Source organism: Amblyomma mixtum, chromosome 3 (assembly GCF_055824585.1).
Source record: "Amblyomma mixtum isolate Tamu chromosome 3, ASM5582458v1, whole genome shotgun sequence".
Classification (NCBI taxonomy): domain Eukaryota; kingdom Metazoa; phylum Arthropoda; class Arachnida; order Ixodida; family Ixodidae; genus Amblyomma; species Amblyomma mixtum.
In genome coordinates, this window is record NC_143014.1 from 306011369 (window position 1) to 306038183 (window position 26815).

The 26815-nt window shown below is 46.3% G+C and overlaps 1 protein-coding gene across 3 annotated transcripts; it reads right to left on the bottom strand.

Annotated features, from left to right (window-relative positions):
* Window positions 1–105: 105 nt before the first annotated feature.
* On the bottom strand, window positions 106–25593 carry LOC149355492 (uncharacterized). Of its 3 annotated transcripts, none has more exons than XM_089577650.1 (5): window positions 25501–25593; window positions 12152–12318; window positions 10590–10967; window positions 7164–7352; window positions 106–739 (listed from the first exon to the last, which is right to left on the bottom strand). In XM_089577650.1, exons 2-5 carry the CDS (start codon window positions 12265–12267, stop codon window positions 622–624), a joined length of 801 nt encoding a protein of 266 aa, XP_089433776.1. In that variant the 5' UTR covers window positions 12268–12318; window positions 25501–25593; the 3' UTR covers window positions 106–621. The 3 variants fall into 3 exon arrangements, with proteins under 3 accessions (XP_089433776.1, XP_089433775.1, XP_089433774.1); XM_089577649.1 differs by having other exon boundaries at window positions 10590–10946; window positions 12152–12305; window positions 25501–25591; XM_089577648.1 differs by having other exon boundaries at window positions 12152–12305; window positions 25501–25591.
* Window positions 25594–26815: the final 1222 nt, after the last annotated feature.

Genomic DNA, 26815 nt, shown 5'->3' on the forward strand with positions numbered 1-26815 from the left:
TATATTTACCTTTCTTTAAGGAATAAAAAGTATTGTTTATTCGCCGCTTTAGTGCGCTGCTAATTTTATGTACCGATTTCAGACTGGCCAGTCTAAGTCCTTTTTTATTCCGGAATTTTTCAGCGCCGTGAAGAAGTTAAAATTTTGGGCATCATACAATTTGCAGTCTATCCAAACCACGGTACTGCGACCGTAGGCATGAAGGGGTTGCCAGACATAGTTTAGCACTACCCTGCACAGCGTTCCATGCAGCATCAGCGAAACAATTCACTGGATGGTTTTGTGGATTGTATGAAGTGTAGCAAAGGTTCTCTAGAAACTTCAAGCCTTGGAAGAAATGTTAACAGGTAATGGCAACATAAGATTTTGCTTAAATACCAGTGTCCCGCAAATTCCCACGAAAATGGCTGCTTAGGAATTGTCCCAAAAGAAACAGTAAATCATCAGCTGTGTCTTGCAGAATTCTTTCCCTAAGGTATCAAAATCCCATCTAGACACAACCTTCAAAAACGCCGTATGAAATGAGGAAAGCAAACTACAAAACTGCCACAAGTGGTGCCCTTGCAGGAGACACGGCAGCGCCTCCTGGGCACGTGCAGCCAATGCGGGTCGCACATGGCATCACGAAAACCTGCTGCGAGTAGGCGCAGTGTCGGATGCCTTCCTCGAGTGGCGACGGGCGGGCTCTGTAGTACGGATCGCCGCCACCGTGAAGCCGTCTGCAGTCCTCGTGGAAGCCCTGCGCAGTGCCGTCTGCTCAGTTAATGGAAGCCAAAATATTTTCGAAATATTCATTATATATTCTCTGAGAAGAACACACGAAAAAACAATGATTTGTGCTTATGCTTTTCTGCGTCTCGGTCACACCTGGCTTGTTTCTCGTGTGTTCCCCAAAAGACCTCTTCTTTTCTGCTCATTACCAACTGCTATGTCACAGATTCCAGATTATATGCCTAATAAAAGAAAATTTCAACTTGCGATACACGTATCTGTCGTTCACAAGCTTGGAAGTGCGCCTGCACCTCTAGGTGACGGGTACGTTAAAACACAACATAAAACTACAGTTTCACGAGTGAACACACCTTCAGTGTTAATTTTTATATCCGTGGAGGGCATTCATTGCTCGGTCACCCTCTGAGCAGGCACTCGACATCGAAGCATATATCACGCCCCCTGGTATTATAGAGGAGCATGAAGGAGTAGGAGATCGTGTCCCGTAACTTATTTCCAAAATCCTTTTCCCTTACGGGCATACTTGTTCGCGTGAAGCAAAATTCACAATATGGGAAGCACACGCCGTTAACTTCGCCTCCTACAGCACTTGAGCTTCGGGCTGAACTGGTTTAGTCAGAAAGAAGCGGATCCAAACCCGGGTGCCACAGCAAATCACCAAAGATGCACATCCCCGCCAGCAGCCACTCACGGCCTATGCGCTGCTTTCATAAAGCCCTTGTGCATGTTTGATGAGAACACTGGGGACGGAACGCCACGCTAGCCACGATCAACTAACAAAAAGACTGTGAGCACGACAGCTTCAAACGATAAGAAGGTATCACTACTATTGCAAAACGACACTGTTGTATTTGTAGCGAGAATAAAGAGGCAACAGGTCACGAAGGTAATGCTAACGCATCACCAGAGCCGCGAACATAAATATAACCGTTTCCTGAAAGATTTCCGCGAAGTTCTATTGTGTGTCTGTTTTTCATGTAATTTGTTTAACAAGGCCTTTTCGTACTGCTTGTCACGCACGAAACTACGGGCATTTATGTGCAACGATTAAAGCCGCTCTCAGCTGTTTCCGCTGTGGTGGAGACTGTTGTAAGTGATACTTGCGCCTTATCTGAAAATTTCTTCGCCAGCCCTGAACTCAACACGGCAGACAGCGACGGCCTTTTTCTCAACCCGTTCACAGCAGGGGACCCTCAACTATGTAAAACGCCACCATCAAGATAGGTAGGATTTCTACAGCTAATTAACCACCAAAAATACTTTTTTAGCAGATTCGCGTGGATCTAGATGAGCCCTTCCCCACCTCGACATGGGTAATAAATCGATGGCGACCGAATAATTCTGCCCGTAAAGCGAAAACAATGCCAATCTTCTAGGCGGTTGCTCCTATTTGCGGGCAACCTCCTACGACAACTTACGACAATCTCGAACGATACAGAAGCAAGTGAACGCAGGCAAATTCATAAATCTGGTCGCCCCTCACGTGACAAGAACCATGACAAACAAGTATTACATGTCTTCGCGGTTCTGCGCAATTGCCTCTACTACTTTACTCGAAGATTCCCGCTTTGCCTCGCCACTGCGCTCCCACAAGTCATTTGAAGTTAATATATGTGCTAGTGAACTTAGAATCAAAATCTTAAAGCATTCTCGTGGCCACACAGTGCGTGAATGACGAGGACATTTGCTGTCATTCGGCGGGCTGTCGGGACAGCTGAAGAAACGGGCATTACTCATTCAAGATCCGTTTTGCGCCCTGTGAGAGCTCGGCCCGTGAATAGCCCAACTAAACTTTTCTCTCCAAAGCATTTTCAATGAATTATGACAAAGTATATATCAACGGTGTGCAGTCGTGAGCAGCAAGTGGTGGGACAAATTTGGAGCATTAATTTATTTATTACTCCATAACACCTGAGACAAGTACAGAAGTACAGATCTTCCCTTCTTCTTGGCGCATGATATTCCCAAGTGATTCTAAAATCTACCGGAGAAATAACTAGAAAATACGCAGATTTGTGCAGATAAAGCTTGTTTCCTTTCATAATGCTCATGACTGTGCACTGCTGAAGGTCATTCTCTTCTGCAGTACGCGTGTAATGGTCCCTGAAGGCGAACAAAATGAAATTAAAGAGGATGACAGCCAATCTAATATCAACAATTTACTTTGGCATACGCTCTTTTATTCCTTCGCGCTTTTCACACAGACTGAACCCTTCAAGTCACGGCTTGGATGTAGCTTTGCGTACTGACGTTACCTCATCGATCTTTTTATTAAGTTTTTTTTTATATAAATCGGGAAACCTTTAGGAGAATTACACACGTTCATACAGGTACACTGACAAGAGGCGCACAGACGCTTAACAAAATTCATTATAAGCTCGCATCACAGGTGGCGCCCTGGTACTGCGACTAGGGGCTACGGGATTACTGAGCGAGCGGAAGCCTTGCCTTGCGTCCTATGCTCATCAGCGCCAAGAAATGAAAACTTAGCGCACTTTACTGCTAGCATCTGCTAATGAGGATCACCAGTCTGCTGCGCGTTAAACACCAAAACCCCAAAAGTGCCAAAGGAAGCGCGGTGCCCAGCTAATTACAGCGGCTGATGGCGGAGGCTGCTCAAGCAGCGGAAGCAACCGGGGAGACCATACGTAGTGCTTATGTTGAAGAACGGCAGCAGGCGAAGAAGCGACGGAGGACGTCGAGTTGCCTAAGCCTACGGGCAGTACCATTGTGTGACTGCCACAACCTATAAGCCGTCCAAGGATGTGCTGCTTGTTTTGTGCAATGTTACTCTTACAGTCGCTGTGGACGACGGCGCTTGTCGGCGCTGTCGACGACAGCGCCAGTCCTGTCCTCTTCTTCGTTGGTCCTTGTCTTTTCGCGCTGCATTCTTTAACCATGAATAGACAATTCTTTCTTTACTTTCTGTTGCGCTGTATCAACTGGAATATGCATGTTTTTGCGGAGGTTGGAGCACTTCGAAAAAAAATTAATACATGTTCCAAACAGATTGAAGGTACAGTGCACATCTCAAAACGTAAACGATCCTTTCTTTTTTATGATTTACACAAAATAAAACTGGCTCTGATTCACGTATAAGAAAACTGATCTCAGAATGATTCCCTGCATGAAAAAAAGAGGTGGACTAGAATCAAACACACTCCTACATGCCCCGTCCGTCCTGCCTCTCGCTGTGTCTATGTGTTGGGTTTCAAATTTTAAAAAACTTTTGGTTGGAAATGTGTCGAAGATTCCTCCAAGGTATCAAACCCAACAAGATCAGCAAATCTGTCTTAATGTTTAGTTTTCAATGTGTGCGTGCGTGTGCGTGTGCGTGTGCGCGTGCGCGCGCGCGCGCGTGTGTGTGTGTGTGTGTGTGTGTGTTTGTGTGTGTGTGTGAAGAAAAGCTGGCACACTCATTTTTGTGCACTTTTTGTGTTTCTTCTTTCTTTTTAATCAAAAGTGAAAGTCGTTAAAGCGTGAACTAGGGCACAAATTTCATGTTGCAAGTATGATATGAATGTATTGCCGGTGTTGAGAAAAAGTACAGGTAATTAAAATGGCAAGTGCTAAAGTGTATTTCGTTCCTCCCAATATTCCCGGCGTCCACACGCCCACGCATTGACATAGTGACGGACAGAATCAGAAATACCCAGGTGCTTTCAGATATTAATGCAATTCTAAAGCTGGTGCTACTGTTAGCTTTAAATAATTTGCTCGCTAAAACTTTAGTACCTATCGGGACAGTTTATTTGCTTATGGCATATCTTTCAGCCCAAGATATTCGCAACTGGAAAAGTACGCCTACAGAATTAACATTCCCTGTGAACTTTTCCTTGGGTGAAAAGGAATTGCTGAAGATACTTTGGAAATTCTAAAGTGTATTTGGCGAAAGCCTTGTGGTCAACCCACCGAACTGATTGGCGCGGAATCACTGGGCCGCTTCGGAGGAGGTTGCGTCGCTGCCCGGAGGAGAGGCCACACTTGGCACGATTCCAGTGCACGGACGGACAACGCGAGCATGAGCCATTAAAGGCTTTCCCCTTGAAACATCGACGTTCGGTCCTTACACCGGCGCGAAGAAAAGGGACTGCTGGGCGTGCGGCTGAGTTCGAACCGTAAATTCCTGATGCTATCATTGCCTTTTTGTATAGGATGAAACGCTACGACAAGTTGCCGCTCAAACTTTCATACAAACACTATCAGTGCTCCACGCCTGAAACGTGTATGGCCGCGCGATCGCGGTTGAAGTTGTGAGATGCCGGCATCTGAAAACGACGACACACTTTTCTTTTTGGTCGCAAGCTGATAATGCCATCCTGGTATGGATCCAAGATTGAGCTTATGTTTAAGTGGACATCATATTATGAGTCGGGAAGAGAGATGGCGTAATAGTAGACTTAGCGGTTCAGCTGCCACTGTGAGGTGACTATCACTTATGCCTTAACCTGCTCTGCAACTGCGCCGTACTCGTCCGGCGTAGCGTTGTGTGTTTGGCCTCCGTTTTGCCCACTTTTAGTTCGGTCTCCACAAAAACACACTGCCGTTTACTCTTTGTAGTTCATGAAACTGGTAGAAAGACCTGGCTCAAAGTGCGGTATTGCATGTCCGTGGAGGAACGTTCGTCCACCTCGTAGTACCTACCTGGTGAGGGCATATAGATGCACCGCCTATGTATGCCATCTAGAGCCTCTTCGAGGGAGGCATCAAATTCGCATTCCTGCATTTTCAACCAAGCGATTAGTTTGGTTTGGTCTGATTTATGGGGTTTAACGTCCCAAAGCGACTCAGGCTATGAGAGACGGCGTAGTGAAGGGCTCCGGAAATTTTGACCACCTGGGGTTCTTTAACGTGCACTGACATCGCACAGTACACGGGCCTCTAGAATTTCTCCTCCAAAGAAATTCCAGCCGCCGCGGCCGGGATCGAACCCGCGTCTTTCGGGTCAGCAACCGAGCACCATAACCACTGAGCCACCGCGGCGGCCCAAGCAATTAGTGCCTGTCGACGATCACTGCGACGCCGAATTTATAAATCTTGGCCGATATACCATATATATGGCCGAACAAACACTCTGCAATGCCCGTTAAGGAGTTTGTGGCTAGAAATTTTCTCCCGAAATTAACAAAATAAAAATGCGATTAACAAAAGATAAAAATACTCATCGGAGGAATCTAACAACTGAAAGCAGCGGCTTTGGCTAGCAGCTCTATCACTGCTCCGCGGCGCCGGTGGCTTCGGCAAGGTCTGCCAAGCCTAGCCCGCGTAGCTATTCGCTTTTCAGCCAAAATCATGTCATGTGGTCGCACCTTGTTTTTCCGGGTATTGTTTAAAAATAAGCACCCTCTGATGGTATTGCCTTTCTAAGTCACCTAGGAGATGAACTACAAAAACTATCAGTGACGTAAACAACCAAACCAGAACGGGTGGTCTAAAAACTAACATGCAGAGTAATGTTCAATAGCTCGGAAGGGAACAGCAGTTTATGATTGGTTGCGAGGTGCCCCAAGTGGTAAGGGAACATGTCCGCTAAGGGCTGGTAGTGACCGCAGTTTCCGATCATGTGAGGGAAATAACTAAAAGAACAAGAATGGGGTGATGCGCATTTGGCAGGCTTTCTCAGATCGTGAATGGCAGTTTATCAATATCCCTCAAGAAGTATAGAACTGCTGTTTCTTACCGGTACTCACCTATGGGGAACTATACACAGAGAATAACGAAAAGGGTTCAGCTTAAATTTATGGCAATGCAGAGAGCTATGGAAAGGAAAATGATAGTTGTAGTGTTAAGAGACAGGAAGTGGACCGAGTGGGTGAGGAAACAAATGCGGGTTACTGACATCCAAGTCGAAAGCAAAAGGAAGAACTGAGCTTTGAAAAGACATGTAATGAGAAAGCAAGACAACCGATCGTCGTTAAGGGTAGTGGAGGAAAACGTGCTCTATCCGACCTTAGATAATTAATCGACCAATATTATGCTTCATGCTCACGGCTTAACCACGGAAAATTTCCCATTTCAGCTCCAAGGTTGACGTTAACCATGTTTAATCTTCGGGGCAGTTCAAGCATTTGCGCTATTCTGACACGACAGCGTCGCACCAAAGATTCACGTGCCATCGGCCATTGAGTAGATGAAAAAGCTTTGTAGCGCTTTTTCTTATGCTGGTATGAAACGAGGAGAAGGGGCCGTCGTCACGGGTTGCTGGGTCACGTACCATCTAAGCCCAAAAAAGAAGCATACGATTATCTTTTTTTTACATCTTAGATTTTCAGTTGCACAGCCCATCCCTATTCACCACTTTCTCAGCTGGGTCATCCTAAACCATCTCAGTTCTGAAGCTCTAACGCTTTAGAAAGGCTATACTTTTCTAAAGCAGCCTGATCAAAAAAGTTCGGCTTCTCAAGATGTGGGCTCTCGCCAAATGTACGCACCAGATGGTTCTGCTCAGGGTCGGGTTGGTCTGCGGAAGTTCTGCCATATGATATCTTTCTGCAGTGGTACGAACGGTGCCCAGTGGGAACTCGTTGAACGGCGCTACTGGGAGGTTCAACCCATTGCGGTGGTGAAGGGGATGACGCATGCCCCATGTCCTGCTTCCGGCTTTCATCCGACTACCAGCGCTGCGCGGAAACAGGATGGTGCAGTGAGGACATGTTAAATGCTGGAGAATGCGTTTAATCTGGGCGAATTGATATCCAGAACATGAAGTTCGCTGATAGATTAGATCACGCAGCAGCTCGTCGAAACAAAGTTTGCAAAGAACCAGGGCTAGTATACTTTACGCGGTCATCTTCTTAGATGTTGTTCGTTACAAAAGCGCATAAAGGCGCTAGGAGAACTTGTTTTTCGTTTTATGGATATTGTGTTACGAATCTCAATGAATACTATGAGTGCCGAAAGCCCAGATCCACGAGGTCTTGCTGAAAAAGTGAAAAGCTGAGTATTGATTATTCCGCTCCAAGTAGTGGTAGCTTCACAGTGAAACGAAACTAGTGAGCAAATCCTCAAGATAGCTGGAAATGGCAGTCAGATACGCAGGGGAAGTGCAAAAATGGTTCCGCTGCCTTCTCATACATAACTACTTTGCCAGTTGAAGCATGACACAGAAATATCTCTCACATGTCTGCTCCGGAGATGTTTGGATTCCTCTATGAACTAAATGGCTGTCAGCTAAATAACGTAAGTTCTAAAATAATTTGTCGTAAAAATACTTTGACACAACTACATCCGGAATATTGGCTTCCGAAGTTAACAAACTTTGAACATCTTAGAAAGTCTGTGAAACATAAACCGGTAAGAAGAGAACCAATCAAAGTAAAGAAAAAGACAAATGCAACAAACAAAAACTTACCAGGACTAACCAGATATCGCCAGGCGAAGCATTTTTTTTTCTGATTCTATGTGCACTGTGAAGACCTGCGCACTGTACACTCAGTGTCGCTGCCTGGGTCTAGTCTCTGTCTTAACGATACACCTCAGCTGTTGTGCAATGTAAAAAATACCTCCCACGTCAAACTTGAACTGTGTTTTATGGGAAAGAGGATGTTACTTCACAGCCCCTTTTATGAATGCTCTAAGCACAGCGCAGAGATGATCGCCACCCACTTATTGTACAGTTTCATATTGATGCGTAGCAGGGAAGAGATGAAGCGAATGTTTCAGGGCATCTGCACTTTCAGAATGCTGATAATAAAAAAAGAGCCGTTATCTAATTTTTAGCTTGCAGTGAACGACAGCTGAAAACATCGTAGTAAGTGAATGGATAGGTTTCGCGAAAAATTGTGGAGAAAATATCATGTTAACCTCGGAACTCGGATGTACTACCACACTTATCGTATGTCCCTAGCAAATGTGTACCACGCGACTTAACACAGGGACAGACCGCAATTATGTTTGAGACAGAGCTTCTTCTTGAGGCCTCGAACTACGACATCCTTATGTCACATTTTCATTTTGAGGCAAGAGAACTATTTCCGGGAAAGGGCAGTTTCTGCGCTTATTCTATCTGCACCCAGGCCCTGTTGCCTCATTAGTGATCAACCTTGTGATTGCGAGACAAATAAGGAATTGTAAAACTACAACTTTTGCTCTGTTCTGGAGCCTCGAAAGAGGTGCTTGGAACACAAGATGCTTTCATGGTTTTCTAATTCGGGTACACAAGCTTATGTGCATATTACGAGGGAAAAACATTAGACCACATCCCTAAATTCCAAAAGATTTGAACATTAGCTGACCTCTTTCGTTTAAAGTTCCTTTAAAGATTCAGAGGTGATACAGGTTAAAGCTTTCACTTGTCAATCCAGCGTCACCAAGCAGAGGTAAGATGGAACAAACTGCCTGCTTCAGAATGTAACCGCCTACCGAAGCCTTATCATAGGCCTTGAGTACTCGTTCCTGCAATGGAGACACGTTCGCAATATAAGACCGCTGCTGTTGGAGTCGGAAATTTTTGATTGGGTGTCATTTGGAAGCGGTATTTCTCTTGCAGTGAACGTAGTTTGGCTTATGGTGATGAATTGTTCTTGAAAAACTAAGCCAGTCTTCCGATACTGCCGAGACTGCGTCCGTCTTATAGGACTGAGGTGCAATTCTCATTCGGTACACAAAAGTGTCATACCACCGGCATCGGCGCCAAATGCCTTGTCCAACAAAATGGTTTGAGCCAGTGTTCTTTTCAGCCACGTAACTAATAATAATCCGGCTCCCAATGCAGTTTCACTCGGTTCGTATGTGCATAGATTAGAAGTATTCGCCGTGAGAAGAATATGAAGGAAGGGCAGGCTGTTCCAAATGCCGCTGCCGCAACTCCAATACACGGCTGCTGGGTTGTACATAGAATAATGTGCCAGTCAGTGTGCGGGTGCCCTGCGCAACAAAGTCCAGGGCCGCCCATATAGTGATGGCACAAATTTCATTCTGAGACATTTCAATTTGAGGCATTTGAGGCACAAAATATTGAGTTTGTTCTGTCCTTAATAATACCAGTACTACTCCTGAAATTCCTCTGGTGAACAAGCCAGGTGACAGGCACTGCCCAGCCTGCGCTGAGGTGTTCACCGCTCCTCGCTGCTCGAGCCGAAGCACGATAGAGAAGGCCCCGTGGTAGTGCGCCGCGGAGCGGTATGGTTTGGTGTCTGCGCGCACCATAGGTGCGCAGTTTCCAAATTATGCGAGAAACATCTCAACTTTCTTCAGCCACAGCGGCGAGGGTACTCGCTTCTTCTGAATACTAAAAACTAATATGGTTATCATTAATGGCCAGCTGCGAAGCTCTAACTGCAAAGAGACCGTTTAAAAGTTGACCATTAGAATTTAGTTAATCACTTTCTACTGAACATGATTAATATCTTCTCTGGTGTCCGCCAACGCTGTTGCTACTATAACAGAAAAAAGGCGTCTTTACCTAAAAAATTTACTTTTAAAATTAGTGGTGGGCTTCCCGGAGACACCCGCTATATGAATGCACCTCTAATCGCAGTCTAAAGTATTACACTTACAACGGAAAACCAAAGCATGATAGCTGTGGCACGTCACTCGACTAATTTGCTGCTCCAGTCCATTATGCGCGCTATATATTGCGGGGTAGTGGCTGGCGCGTACGCATCCCAACCGAGCTGTAAAACGTAAACCATACGTCCAACTTCAGCGCGTATTTTTCTTAGTGTGACATCTCACTGTGTCATTGCCAACAAACAATAGCGGAAACCGTATCATTGATCATTTATGCAATTACATCTTGAAATGTGGACACGCCGCGCATAAAATTTGCGGTGCGTGTTCATAGCCTCTTGACGCTCAGCGCCGCTATGCTAAACCTCAGCGCCGCTATGCTGGTTTAGCGCTTGAATATCGCTAACCTTTCTTCTTTGCCAGGCAGGGGAAGCACCAGCGAGAGCACGATGGCGATGGCATACGTGAAGCGGCGCAGCAGATGGCTTCTGGCAGCGCTGCGCCTGGCGGCGTGGCTGTACTGATGCGGGAGCCGGCCGGAGCGGTGGTGCGGGATCGGCGGGGAGCGCAGGCCGCTCCGGCGCATGTGCACCTCGCTCCTGTGCCCATTTGCGTTCCCTCTCTCCTGCCCGAGCAGCGGCGGCTCAGTGGAGCTGCGACGCAGCTGGGGCTCCCAGCCGATTATACGGAGCGTGCTTCTAGGGGCCCACCAGCTGCCAGTTCTTGAAGGCGATGAGCTGCTCCCAATGGCCACCGCTTTCAGCCTGCCGTATGGAGACATTAGACTGCGGCAGCAGATGTAGCAGTGAAAGGCGTTTGAGGGCTGCGCCTTGCAAAATATCCCTAGGCGCATGGGGCCATTATCTTGTGGTTTAGCAATTAACGACGTCTGGCAGTTGACTATTCGGAGATTTAACAGGCACATACTGCATGGTAAAATCGCTATAACTGACATTTTAGGAATTTTTCGCGTCACTTCAAACACAGGCTGGTTCATACCATGATAAACCTATTGCCGTAATTGCCGTCTAAAAGAGTTGGTGTTGTTTCTTCCTTAACAGGCATAAAAATTTTTACGCTTTTAGTTTTCCCTTGTACGCAATACCAGCGATGTTTTCGGTCTTAATGCTGCGTGCAGCCCAAAGGCTGTGCAAATGAATTGAATGAAAGCAATGCATGAGGAAACAAGCAAAGACTACTAATTCAATTCCCAAACAATTCGCCGAAGCGCGGGTTTTGGTTCCTCAAGTAAGATCCATTTCTTCGAGCTCACCGCCATCCGGGGTTGAATTGCTAAGGAGTTAAGCTCATGAGCACGAGGCGGGAGCTGCCTCGCTGTTACGCCCGAATATCTATATCGTGGGACACAACTTAAAAGAACAGCAGCTGGCATCCACAACTAATGGCCCGCAGTCATAGAACCAACTAAATCAGCTTTCGAATGTCCGACTCTATAAAACAAGCGAAAGGAATCGAAATTCTTGATATCATAATTTCGTCCTATAATATTTCTCTTTAGTTATGAAAAGCTTGAACGACGAACTATTTCCCTGCCGCGGAGAAATTTTTTATGGTGAATATAATTTTTGGCAGAGCTTGACAGCAAACACAACAAAGGAAAAATAGCAGCACGGCTATATTGTGAAAGCAGACTTCGGTGCATGCTAAGGATGTCAGATGGTTCGAATTATTCCGGAGCTGTGTTGCGCACTCATTAGCCAAGGCGCAGCATAGGACCTGAAGATGCGTTCACCAAAGATACTTTGTACCATCAATTAATCGTAATTCTCCCCTGGTGGTTTGTGAACGAGATGAGGCATCCCCGTGAATGCAAGCTTCTCAAACGCTGAGCCGTGCCAATCACAATATTCTCAGACCAGAGAATGCCGCCCATGACGCTCGAACGTGCGCTTAGGTATGTTGTCTCAGTCATCGGTACAAGTTGGTCATTTCTTCATGCCTTGCTCACCGGAAAGTATTTAAAGCAGTCAACGGAGGATCTTCCCTCGAAGCATCGTGGGACGCTGAGGTGCCTGTGCTGCTCGCCACCTGTTCCGGCATCTGTTCGCCCTGTTGCTCGCTCATCTTCTCCGTTCCCTTCTTAGATCGGTCAACACAGACACCTGCGGTAGGAAACTAAGATACGTTATCGCCTATCTCATCTCTCCACAAAAATTAACATCACCGCAGCATCAAAGCAGTTAGAGAACAATTGCGGGACGCTGCAGTACTAATGTAAAAAAAGAAAGAAATAGAACTATCTCGTCATTAAGAGTGCGACATATTCCAGGACGCATCACAGATGGCTGTGCAAGAGACGACAAAATTTGCGATGTACTATTTACATTCTGCTTCTCTACGTTGCAAGCATCGTATTCATTCTTTGAGGAGCCGTGTGGTTAAAGCCGCACACATTTTGATGTCCTGTTTTTTTGCGATTGATGCACTCAGCCATCACTGTTAGTTCGAGCGAGACAGCCAACCAACACGTTGCACTCGTGAAAGCAAGTATTGTATTCACTCAATCGTATGTTCGACGTGGACCGCGCAGGGTGATGCATCGCATGAGCGTTCAGCCTTTTCGGTTACACGGTTAATGCCCACCAGGGTTTGTTCCATACGCTTCAGAAAAAGAAGTTAAGTTCAAATTACTCGTTATACACCGTCCTGCAACACATGAACGAACTAAACTGGAGTGCCAGCGAGGTCTGCAAGTTAAGTCCTGCCAGCGTACCCTCTCCAGAAAAGTGGAAGTTTTCACTCCGCAGCAAACGATGTGTCCTGGCGCTCAGTTAGCACCTGTTATCCTTGATTTAAGAAAGAAGTCATGGAGCCGTATTTTATAAGTATTCATTTGAAATGCATATCCATTTTTCATTCCGTTTGGATTGAAATCAACGTGACGTCAGCATCAGCCGAAAGCAGCAAGCGGCCAATCGCACAAATCACAAGGTAGCGGGGCGCCACGTCGATGATAACCTTCGCCTCCCGCCGCTCGCAGCGGTTAACCTGGCCAGGTCCGGCCGTCAATGAGCCAGTGGTCCGGTCGCTTCTCGCTTCGTATAGGACGCTCGAAAGCCACCGCTACATCACCGAACAACAGCGACCATTTCCAGATTATCAAATAGATCCGAAATCGAAAATGGACAAATGCATCCTCAAATAATGCAGCTTCTGGTCTTTTCTGCTCCACTGCCGCTCATTCTATCGCTTATGAAGAGTGGTCTGGCGATAGACATTTGCTTATTATTGATTTTCAGCAACCTTTGAGGGCGTGCAGCGAAAATTGCCACGTCTTTACAGTCTGCGTAACGCCCTAAACTCAAAGTTCTCGCTGCTAGCTGCCTGTCTTGCGCTAATGCCTAACGCCTACAGTAACTTCCAAGACAAACAAACTTTGCGGCTACGTGGGCAGCCACAATGATCGCAACGGGTGCGCCGCCACGCGGGCGACGCTGGTCGCGTGATGACACGTGACTGCCACTTGGCCGGATGGTGACGGCCTGCGGCTGGGATGCCGACGGGATGTTTTGTTTTTTTTTTTTTTTGAGACAACGCAGCTTCGATTTGGCCTATTGCCGAGAAAACAAATCGTAACAGCAAGGAGCATGTGAGATAATATGAAAGCGCAAGGGAACGGCGCACTAAATACATGTTACGTACAAATCGTAGATTTTAACTATTCTATCAAAGACGGGGCACGAGTACACCCAGGAAGGCAGCTCAAAATTTCTGAAGTGCGCGGAAAAAAACTGCATTGAGCAAGCCAGTACGAAGAACGAAAGGTGAAATTTTTAGTTCGTGACAGCTTCTTAATGATGATAATAGCAGAATTTAAAAACTTGCCGACGATAACATACTTCCTAATGCGAAATTTGAGCGCAGCTCATCAGCTGCTTCAGCTTTTCGATAGATTGAGGCAAAGAATTCGAGCAAGACATGTATGTACAATAACAGACAACTTGTTATTTTTCACACACATTTCTTCTTCAAGAAACACTCCACTAACAGTTTTTGACGGTCATGAAGGAAGCTATGTGGACGGAGAAATAGATGGATATATGCTCGACTTGCTGCACCAAAGCCTGGTTCTCAAGGCGAGGTCTGCGCAAGTATTTCGCGAGGTTGTCACAGCGGTGGGAGCCGTTACGAGCGAGAGGAACGCGATGTTCTCCTGCATAAGTGGTAAGAAATTCCCGCTTGTCTATATATATACATTAAACTCCCCATCCACCCTGCCACTCTGGCAGGTGGCAGCGTTTCTAGCACAAAGTTGTCAATGCCAAAGTATGCATCGCACATCTGTTACAACCGCCATGCAGCTTAAAGCACGATTGAAGTGTTCAGTGTTCCAAGAGGTCAGTTATGCGCCTTCCCTTTGGTTCAGGTGTCCACCGAGATGTGTCAGACAGATCCTGCGCATTTCCTTTCCTCAAAAACCAATTTACAAATTTTACCCTCTGCTTACCAAGCCCCCGCTCTATTGGTTTCGCAGCTGTGGGAGACATACTGCGCATTTCCTTTCCTCACAAAAATAGCGAACACACTTTGGAAATTCTAAAGTGTGCTTGGCAAAAGCCTTGTGGTCAACCGACTGCTGCTTCCCCGAACCGCTTGGCGCGGAATCTCTGGGCCGCTTCGGAGCCATGCGTCTCACTCACTCGGCTGCAACGAGACGTCTGGCGAAGGAGCGGTCGTGTAGCTGCGACCACCGACACGCGGGCGCTCGTTCTACCGCTACTGTGTGACGCCACGGTTGCTGTGCACAGCTGCGCTCCCCACTGGCAAGCCGGTTGCTAAGGAGGGGAAGAGGTTGCGCTTTGCCTTTCTAATTTTCGAGCTCCCGCTCCATTGCTTTCGCAGCTTAAAGGGCGTCCTCTGTTGGTTACAACGTACAACGGCGACGGCGACGCTGCTAAACGCAGAAATGGGCTAAGAGTTGCGCTCTAAAATAGTTGCCAAGCTACTCAAATCACGGATAGTCAAAAATCATGTGCGAGAACTTGAAACATTCAATGCGACGATTTGAGAAAAGTGGATTGAGCCCAAGGTAAGACAGAAGAGAAGAAGGCAAGAAGTATCTGTCGTGTCGGTGAAATATTAAACACGCAACATTTTTTTTGTGGCGAATCTAATTTTTTTTACATTAGAAAAGCTTACTGGGATTCACAACAGACGCAGCCTTATTCCAGCATTGGGCGGATCAGAGTTCAGTATGTAAGCAACTGCATATAATGGAGCAACACACAAATATGCCACGCAAGCATCCCAGGCTTTGGAACGCTTCATTCAAAAGAACTACTACTGGGGCTAGTTGAAAATACATTCTTGAAGGTATTGGTGGGCGCTATCAAAACACGGAAAAGGGAGGAACACACAGGACGAAGCGCTTTCTAACAACTGTTTAATCTCTGAATAAACACTACTATACACATATTGACGAATATGTGTACATAGTCAGGTTTCTTCAGAGATTAAAATGTTGTTTGCCGTGGTGGCTCAGTGGTTATGGCGCTCGACTGCTGACCTAAAACACGCGGGTTCGAACCCGCCCGTGGCTGTCGAATTTCTATGAAGGCGAAATTCTAGAGGCCCGTGTAATGTCCGCTGTCAGTGTATGTTATAGAAACACAGGTGGTCGAAGTTTTCGGAGCCCTTCACTACGGCGTCCCTCATAGCATGAGTCGCTTTGGGACGTTAAATCCCAACAAACCAACCATCTAAACCAAGCCTTTTTTATATCACTGTAAACACTGGCACTCACTGCAGTGAGTGAAAGTATATATAATTCTTTTTTAATGATACAGCCACTGATGTCGGTAATTATCTTTGCACTTTGTGTGCACCTGGTGGCATAAACATTGTTAAGAACGCTATTTTCTATTATTCAATGCTATATTCTTTCCTTAAGTGGCGAACTCCCAATTTTGAACGGCTTGAATGAAACGGTTTCTGTCTATGTAATATACTTTTTCTTTGGGGCCCCTGTAACGTTCAAATCAAAATCAGAAATTGAGAATTTCACGCCGAAGCTTTTTTTTTGTGACGTGCGTTCTCATATCAAAAACTTCTGGAAGAACTGCACACATTCAAAAGATTGTAAGGACTGGACAGAAATATCACCGCAATTTCGCAATGCAAATAAATTTTCGAAAAAGAAGTATCCAACGACAGAGGTTGGTTACCGCTAAATATGGTGCGTTCAGCAAATGAAAAACAAGATTTGGGGACAAAAAAGGAAAACGAGAATGTTGCAATGCGCTACGGGCAAAATGACAAACTCCGGCCACGATAATTCAGCTGAGGACAGATTGCTCCCGTCTAGAGCCGGCTCTGAGCAGTCTTGCGCATATCACCACAATCACTTGCGGAGAGAATCCCCAGATCCAACGTCCGGATGCCGAATGTCTTTGTGCTCTGCCTGTAACGCAGGAAGGACGTCCTGGTATTGTCTATGACAGGAAGTCTCGGGTGGCGGCTGCAGCGGCGTCCCCGCGAACGGACATACCTGCGCCGCCTGGCGTCCGCTTTCGCCGCGTGTACAGGTACAGCATCCTGTGGGACACATGCATCTTCCTTTCTGCTGGTGCGGCTGAATCTGATATCGGAAATGCGGGCTGACTTGCTGCGCCGGTACCGACTGTCCGAAAGGCGCTTTATGTCTATGCATCCCTGAAAACTCATCCTGATGTAACAGCGAAAGCAAAAAAAAACCAACTACAGCACAAAAACTAATTTAAGCCCTCAAGAGTCGTGCTTTTATTTTATTAAAACACGATTCGAAATACTGCCTGATGTCTCAGTGTCAGCGATAGGTCAGCAAATATTCAGTACAGCACCCCACTCTCATTTGCCTCTGTTCTCGAAACCAGTCCATGTACTGTTAAGAGACGTATCTTACTGCCATGTGGTATTGAACCGAATCTGTGGTTCGTTGCACTGCACGCCAGCTGTCACTTTAATAAACGTTAGAGGGCACTGCGGAAACCGCACTGGGGTAATGCGAAAGCATTCACTCTTCCTCGCCCGCCTGTAATTGCTCCTCTTTGGCTCTAGCTGCTCCTGTTTGTCATTATGTCGTTTGTGACGTCGCGTCTGGTGATCGAGTCACATAATTCACCTTAAACCACAGTTAATGCACCTTACGCTATAATTACCATTCAATTCAATAATTAAATCATTTAATGCACACTTGATTAACATAATTCACAATTTTGACAATAATTCAATCTAGTTACACTCAACTCATTTATTTCGGAATAAATTCACCTAATTCAAAATTAATTCACAATTGTTTACTCTAATTCTCCTTTATTCATTCCAATGTATCATTAAGTCACATTACACCCACATTAATCCATCTTATTTACGCACCTTATCCACCTTAATTCGCCTTAATGCACTCTAATGCACCTTAATTCATCTTCGTTTACTACTGGCGTTTCTATAATTGGCTATTATTGATTAGATATCGATCAACTCCAAAGCCCCCATCATTTAACCTCGCTAGTCATTTCGGACATTCAAATTTCGCGCCGCGCTTTGGCTCTGCCCACTTTTCCGGTCACGTGCGCCATTCAAGTAGTACATCACATGGTACATGACAAGACGACTCAAATTTAGCACCACTCCCGGCACGACCACGACCACTTTCGGTCACTTTTCTGACTCTAATTAACTAATGATCGGATCGGCACCAAAATTTTTGCGCAGCATCCTCACATCATCCTCCTTCGATTACAGCCACATTTGAGGGGATATCTTTTATAGCTTCCCACAATCGCTGCGGACACGGTTTTGATGGCAGAAAGCCGCCGACATAGGCTATAGTAATGCTTTCGCATCAATAAGGCACTCTCACCAAAGCTAGTCATGAAGGTCTATGCTTCCTTACAATCCTTTCGATACAGCCATCGCCAGATATGTAGTACACCATATGTGCGCCTATTAATAGTGTCCTCCTCCGAAACGGCGCCGCTGCAATCAGTGGCACGCAAACGGTTCTTGATCTTTTCTACGGCCGTACCCGCAATCTTGCAAAAAGCCGATGTATGAAGCCTGCTTTGCGGCAGGCTGCCAACCTTCCCACCGGGTTGTAGGCAACCTGCCGGCTGTGCGTGCGTGCGTGCGTATAAGTACATCAACACTTCCCACCGTGGCAGGTGTCACTTCAGTTAATGATTGGTCGCGAGTGGTTGCTCGGGAAGAGCAACCTTGGTCGCACAAGCCCCACTGCAGTGCAGTGGCGCATCGCTTAACCGCTACACCACTGTGCCATTATGGTATATGGACTCCCAGTGATCTATGAATGTCGAGTATGACCATTCGTGAACAATGGATCCGAACATCGGAACCAAAGTGAAAACCATAGTCCAAACACACCAATTCGAATATGGCCTAAATACGCAAATCGACTATCATCAGTGTTTTGCGACTGCGGCAGGGCAGTTGATCATTTTTTCCTAACACAGCAAAGGCTGAGCAATCAAACTGGATTGATGACCTAAGTAAGCCCAAGGATCAGACACTCTGCAACGAATACTGTCGTTATTTTTGCAGAAAAGTAGCAAACGTCCGATGGGTATTATTCGTCCATAAGAGGACCATCCATAAAAAGCTCATACATGTGAAATCATCATTAGCTGAATGAAAATAAATAACGACAGTATTCGTATCAGAGTGTCTGATCCTCGGGTTTACATAGGTCTTCAATCCAGGTTAATTTCTCAGCCTTTGCTACCTAACAAATAAATGATCAATGGAGCTGCCATAGTCGCAAAAAAACTGATAATCGATTTGCGTAGTTAGGCCATATGCGAATTGGATGCGTTAGGACTGCGGTTTTCACTTCGGTTCCGGTGTTCTCATCTATTGTTCGCGAATAGTCATGCTCTACTTTATATGCAGATATCGCGTATGTTCCCGTTAACTTTGTCACTGCCTCTACATGAATAGCCATTCGGATAGGAGATGACAGAGACAACGGTACTGTGATTTATTAAGCATTTTGTCATTTGCAGCTGCTTTGGTCAGTTTTGAACATTCAATTCATATGCATGTACTCCGGGCAAAAGACTGTGACTTGGATGAAATAAAAATGGCTGAGGCTTAACTTGGTTAAGCCTGGAGAATGCGAAGCATCATCGTGTCGCGTAACTTGGAGGCGCACCACCACAGCGACGGCGCGAGGTGGGCCCCCGTTTCTCCACTGTCGTGACGTCATCGTGTCACGTGGTGTGACGCCATGTATCACGTGATTTGGAGGCGCACAACCACAGCGACGGCGCGAGGTGGGCCCCCGTTTCTCCACTGTCGTGACGTCATCGTGTCACGTGGTGCGACGTCATGTATCACGTGACTTGGAGGCGCACAACCACAGCGACGGCGCGAGATGGGCCCCCGTTTCTCCACTGCCGTGACGTCATCGTGTCACGAGGTGTGGCATCATCGTGTCACGTGATTTGGAGGCGCACAACCACAGCGACGGCGCGAGGTGGGCCCCCGTTTCTCCACTGTCGTGACGTCATCTTGTCACGTGGTGTGACGTCATGTATCACGTGATTTGGAGGCGCACAACCAAAGCGACGGCGCGAGGTGGGCGCCCGTTTCTCCACTGTCGTGACGTCATCGTGTCACGTGGTGTGACGTCATGTATCACGTGATTTGGAGGCGCATAACCACGGTGAAGGGCTGAAGTGGTAGCTAAAGTAGTATGCTTCGCATAAAAAAATAATTACTGCCAGCTGATAATGGAGCCGCATCTGAGTACTGCTTTCGCAGCTGAAAATAAAACAACGCCGGTTTCCTTCTGAGACGTGTAGCAATGAGGAGTGTGTTTTTGACGAATCAAGCATTGTAGAAACAAACCAAGCCCTCAGAATCAGCGCAACGCAGTGGGTCTGTGAAACGATGCATAAAAGAAGAAAGGGCTCGGAACTAAGAACTAAGACATTAAGCAGTTTGCTTCGCGCACGGTTTCCTTGACCATGCCGTCAACAGTCAAACACGCAATATAAAGGCTTGAAAGCCCGAGACGAAACGAGGACTTGGAAGTGGACCATGGAGGCTTGTTGAACCTAATAAAGACGGAGCTAATAGGCTCCAGTAAAATCCCAGATTATTTTATGTAGTTCTGTAAACGTGTTAGCTAAAATTAAACCATTGGCAGTCAGTTCAAAATCTACTTCGCGATCGTTACTCTCGTTAAAGGACAATTTCCACTAATTCTAAATGAACAAATTATGGTCTGAATTGGGCCATTAATTCTGCAGCTTAAACAATGTAATGCAGAAAAATCTTTAGCGCAAGTCTAGAAATTACAAGGCAATAAAGCTTTTTCAGGTAGATTTGAAAGATAACGGGCTTTGATGGCTGGTTTGAAATCCGAATGAAAGCTGTCAGTTTCTCGGAATTCTGAAATTTTGTCAAATGTCATCACGCTATCAAATAAAGAATTCCCTCTCTTCAAGTGCGGCCTTTTCCTGGCGGGAGTAGCAAAGACCTATAGATACCGAGCAGGAACTTCAGCGTCAAGTTCTCAATCCTTCTTGTTCCATTATTTTCCTAAAAACTGCCCATCTTGGATCCAACGCATGACTGTTTGGATAGTGTTCATGATTGTTTTCTACGAAATCAAGAAAGTCAAAAAAGTTTTTCAGATATCTTCAAACGGAAATGCTTCCATGTTATTGTTGGAAAAACACTTCAGGCTAACAAAATTTTCGTTTTTGTTCGCCGGGGATCCAAACATGCAATTTAAAGAAATCGGAAAAGCGTACTTTTCCACTGCTATGGCGTGATTTATTTTTCTCCAAGAAAACTACAGCCTATCTTGAAAATCATATATGTCCATAGCCGCCACAGTGGCTCCGTGGTTATGGTTATCGGCCCTTAGCCCGAAAGACGCAGGTTCGATAACAGCCGCTTCCGTCACAATTCGATGAAGACGAAATGCTAGATGCTCGTGTAGCGTGCGATGTCAGTGCACGTTATTGGACCCCCAGGAGGTCGAAATTTCCGGATCTCTTCACTGCGGCGTCCCATAGCCTGAGTCGCATTGAAACGTTAAAACCCCCTAAACAATGAAAGACCCATTCTCTTCTGTCAACTGATTTGCCCCACCACATATGAAAATTTAATTGGAAACAAAGAGCCGCCATTACACCTCGATTGAAGTCCCTATCTGAATACACCCATATACCGCCCGACACTTCTCGCGTGCAGGACGTGTATGCAGCTAGAGCGGAAGATTTCGAATTACATGGCAGATTTTTAAAACCAAAGCATATTTTCCTCATATAAAGCAGGCTTTCGCAAGTGAAGCTTTGCTACCACAAAACATTTTAATTATTTGTTTATTTATCATTTTGTTATTTATAAAACTGTTCTGTTTTATAATAACGGAGTAATTACTGATTGGCATCAACCCAGGCACAGCAATACGACAAGGATAGCTTCCACAGAAATTCGTTCGTAATAAAGAAAAATTCCTCCTGGTCCGGGCTTCGAGCCCGGGACCACCACTTCACCGGCGCAGTCGATCTACCAGCTGAGCTAACAGGAACGGCTAGCCCAGGGCGAGAGCGAACTGCTCAATATCTCGAAGTGTGAACAGTGCTGATGAAATGTTTTACGGGAACCACCCCATGGTGGAGTAAATTCGTAATAGTAGAGCAATTAATCATTGTTATCGGCCCAAGCTCAGCCATACGGCTACAAAGGAAGACTGTACAGTTTCCACAGAAGCTTCGAGTTATTGATCATTTCGCTTAGGCCCTACCATACTCTCGCCATCCCGTTAGCGCAGTCGGTACACCAACTTCTCCGGAGAATCGGTGGACCCGGGTTCGAACCACGGACCAGAAAGAATTTTTCGTTAACTGCGAAGTTCCTGTGGGAGATGTATGGCTTTCTTATGTAGCCATATGGCAGCGCTTGGGCGGATGCCAGTCATCAATTACTCCCTTATTAGAAATCTCCACCTTTTGGTGTTCTCCTAAACATGTTATCAACCCTCGCATTTTATATTATATTTCCCCATAGTATTTCCTCGTAACAATAAATTTGATATTTTTGTAATACTTATTTTGCTCTGTCTGCAGTGGCGCGTATTGTATTACTGCGGCACTATTCACCTATTATATTCGTGCTGCCTCATTGATTCATGGTGCAGATAGGAAGAATGACGTCATATTTTTTACGTTTTGCTGAAGCTTTCAGCGTTGGCTTACTCGAGCCCCGTGTTAGTTCTTCGAATATAAGTTATTTCGCCAATCCGCTAAAACAAAGTGTTTTTTTTTCCGGGTAAAGAAAACGATCACGGCTAGGGATGGCACGTGCCCAGCTAAAACGCAGGAAAGAAAGAGACAGAAGGGCGCAGTCGATTCCAGTGCGGAAAGCATTCCCTTGTGGCTGCCTTCAAGCTCTCTCACAATACGACAGTTTCCACCACTGTTACTCTACAAAGGTTCCCGCGTCCCCTCTATTAAAGAGAGCCATCAAAAAGACTCCGACGTGAGGCACATGCGGCGTTCAGCACTAAACCTAGCCGTGCCATCACCTCGCCTATAGTGCGTTTGTGCTACCGTTGCTTTGTCGTTCAATAATTACCGCCGGTAATGCCTACCACACCAGCGCCGCTGCGGGCATTCACCCGTACGTTGTCTACGGAACGTCCTAGAACGAAATGAAGGCTGTTCTGTCTGGGGCTTTTTATCGTATATCGCGTCTTCAAGCTGGCCATCGCGATGGCCGAACTACAGCGCTGCCTCCAGTGGCGCGTTTGGGCATGGCGTCGTCGCAGCAGCGATAGGCAATACGCACTGCCGGTCACCTTGATCCCACGTTGGCGGCTCAGAGCTTACGTTCGGCGACGTGTGCGACATTCTAATTAGTGGTTTATGGAAACCATGACAAAAACCAATGGTTATTTTTTACACGCATGCAAATTTTTCTTATAAGCGATCAGTTGAAAAAGTAACATAAAAACACCTGGATTTATGAAATAAACTCCGTGGGGAACATGGAATCATCCTGTGTTTCGAAGATAGACATCACAAAGAATAGTCATCACTGGCGGCAGAATTTGTCAGCAAGATAATGACGGAAGATGTGCCACAAAACTTGTTCTTTTGTGAAATATTTCTTACTGGCTTCGCTGATTGGTTTCAACAAGCGCACTATTCGCAAGCTGAACGATACTGAACTCGCACTTAACGAAAAATTAATGCTGGCTAGAGCGCACTGTGAGAGAAACCAGCGAAGTCGTAATGCACAAAGTTGCATTCAAAGCGACTTAATTGGATAATTCCGCTGATTTTCGTGTTTAGTTTCTTTCCATGCAGTAGATTCTGGTGGAATAAGCTTGAAACTGGAATCTTATCACCTTTCTTTTTTTAACGCGTAGTCATAGGTGGTGACCACAGGATGAAATATGCGTTGAAGCATGGTAAAGAAAACATAGACATGCACAGAGAGAGGGACTCGGCGAATTCTTACACATTTGGTTCATTAATACCGACGAGCAGCAAGGAGTAATTAAAATGCTACAATATGATGCCGATGAAACTTCTGGGACTCTACAAATTACAGCAGGGAATTTTTCACAAATTAGCGATGTTTTGGTTTAAGGAAGGGAATTTTCGCTTATATCATGCAAAATCTCTGCAGAGTGGGATTGTTTAGAACTGACATCACGTCATCAATCTGAATAAGTTTTCCAGCGATACCCAATCTCACCCAAACCGAGGGAATGCGTGGAGCCGGGTTGACACTGTATAGCAGTAGATTATATGCGGTGCCGCTGCCACGAGAGGGCCACTGTCGTTCGTTGTGGTAAGCTCAGGCTGCCGCAGAGTTTCTCCAAACATCCTGACCCCACCTCTCCTCACAACACCCTTGAGACCAAGGCTCCCGAAGCGGGGCGAAACGTGTTTTTCGTTTAACTATTCGGCGACGATTGATACATTTCCCCTTTGTGGGAGTATTAATACAAAACGAATGATGCAGTAAATCGCTAAACGCAAGCGACGGTGCTATGTTACGGCGCTCTGACTTCTCGAGTTAAAAGTATAGAAGTCAGAAGACATCCCCCCCCCCCCACACGGGTACAAAACACTATAAAGCCGATACCAAAAAACAAAGGTGGAAAGACGATTAGACAGTGTGATGCGAGCATTGTAACGCGCGCAAGCAGGGATGATTTTTCCTTAAAACTTTTCGAAATGATGCCTTTCGTTGGCTCAGGAACACGTGGTTCTTGCGCAAGCTTAGCTTCCTTTGCTGCACATCAGGTGCTGCTCCTTCGTTCTCTAGCCGCGTTGTGGTTGCCTGTGCTGCCTCGGCTGCTCGACGCGGGCAGCACGCTGAATCACCTCTGGGACCAGGCTGACGTCTGACAATCCTTCCTCGCTGAAACTGTGGGGCTCGGCCCTGGGAGCGGGAGGGCACTAAACAACACCCTCAAAAAGCGAGCGGCAAGACAATTCCAGGGAGCGAAGACTATACAGAAATATCCTCGAAAAGAGATTTGACAGCCGTCGCCGTAGCTCAGTTGATAGAGCACCGGACGCAAAGCTCGGAGGTCGCGGGTGCGGATAGCACCGGCGGCATGTGGTTTTCGTCCACTTTTTTAACAATTATCTTTAATCCATAAAATAGCAACACTTAGTTTCTAAATAATCAACAGCACACATTGAAAAATAAAAAACATCCCCTATTCTCCTTCCTTTCGGTGACTGTTGGCTTCCGTCACGCATGCTACACCATGTCACACAATACCATACGATATTACCCCGGAACGAACCTTAAAATCTCCCAAATATACGCCGCTATGCTACGAAATTAGAAGTTCTCTTCACGACAGGCCCTATTTTGTGCCCAGTTGCTTATTGCGACTGCGACTAGTTACAATGCCTGCTCCTGCGTAGAAACATATCCATAGCCTATCGATGGCACCAAGGATGAAGATGAAAGTAATATTGCGAAGAAACGCAGTGGGGAATAACAGGCGCATCCAGAACTTACAGTATCATAAATCTAGCGTTTTCCCACAATAAAACCCGCGCACAACAATCGAAATCCTAATGTCCATCTCCCGCTTCGATGCTGGAACTGCTGCTTAGCCCTCAGCAAGTTGCAAAAAATGCAGCGCTCTAGGGGAAGCAGCAGTGAAGTCAGCGAAGGTTAACTGCTTAAAATGAGCGGGGTGTTTAGCTGACCCCGTACCTCGCTGCGCGAAGGCCAGAATCCAGAAGTGTGCCTCATAATTTACTTGCCCTGTTAACGCATGCAGGCGCAAGACAGGGCGGAACAACTTACTGCTTGGATGTACTGCCGGCATGCGCAGACGTCGCGAGGCGGAGTTGCGATAGGAGCAGCTTACCTCGCTTGTCAGCACGTCGTCCGGCTGTGAAGCGCTACGGCGACAAACTGCCGGCCTCTTCCCTCTGGTGAGTGCTGTCTCCAGGCGCGATCACGTGATCTTCTGCACACGGCGAATGAATGTTTGTTTTTTCGGATTGCTCTTCTTTCCCATTGTTCGCGGGGCTCCCAACCGGCGCGTAGCACGACAGCAGTAGTTCTTGGAGGTCGTGTAACAGTCTGGCCGCCTTCGCAGAAGGAGCTGATCCGCGGAGATCACTTCCGGTAGTATGCAAGTCTGGCCCGCCCTCTTGCCCACTCTAAAAAAAAAGGTGTGATATTAGTCTCTTTCGGGGTAAATCCCTTGTCGCTGAGCTGACACCTTTTTTGGGGCAAGATTACGCTGCTTCTTGGAGACTAAGCATTTATGCTCCTGCACACCCTTTCAAAAATTCCATCAGCTTGCCGGTCTGAAGGAACCCGTAATTTGGGCATGATGGTGATGGGACTGATAGTGATGGTCCTGATGTGATGGTCCTGATGGTGATGGGCCTGATTGTGATGGTCCTGATGGTGATGGTCCTGATGGTGATGGGCCTGATGGTGATGGTGACGGTCTGAATGTATGCTCAGATCGTTGCTCGGCAGATACTATGCCTAACTTCATATATGTTCACGAGCACGCACCGTTATGTATCGCATGAAAGGTGTATGACACTGAAAAGGCTACTGTCCCACTATGCCAAGCTTGCTAGCTGGTCAAGAGGAACAGAAGAGCTTTACAATACATCTTTAGCAAACCACCTAATTTATAGAAATAATTTATTTATTCTCGATCCTGATGCGAATTGCAGTTGAACCTGTCTATAACGAACCTCCATACAACGAATTCCTCGATTTTACGAAGTTTTTCCATTCCCCGTCGCCAGTCCCATAGAAGCCCATGTATTTGTGACCTCAAAGTAACGTATGGGCTGGGGGAGTGAACCTCGAAATAACGAAATTGCCCCGTCGACCGCCTTGCCGTTTTTCCCCATATTTTAAGAACACAGAGCTAAATTGTGCCAAATTTCTTCGTTACTTAATGGCCGAGAACGATGAACACATAAAAAAACATTCGCAGCAGCGGCGAGCGAGCATCACCACTCTCCCGCTCGGTGGAGATGATGATAATGCACAGGCACCGCTTGCTTTCGTTCCGGCAGCGCCACGCTTTGGCTGCTCGAGAAGTCACTTCACTTCGTATGCATGACACTAGATGGCACGACACGCG

What these genes read in the sequence shown, in the direction of transcription:
- LOC149355492 (XM_089577648.1), bottom strand. Translation starts at nt 25,522, where the DNA reads ATGCCGGCAGTACATCCAAGCA. An exon ending in GCCGGCAGTACATCCAAGCA is followed by an intron (nt 12,306 to 25,500) that starts GTAAGTTGTTCC and finishes TTCCTACCGCAG; the next exon opens with GTGTCTGTGTTGACCGATCT. An exon ending in CTGCCTGGCAAAGAAGAAAG is followed by an intron (nt 7,353 to 10,589) that starts GTTAGCGATATT and finishes GTTTCCGCGCAG; the next exon opens with CGCTGGTAGTCGGATGAAAG.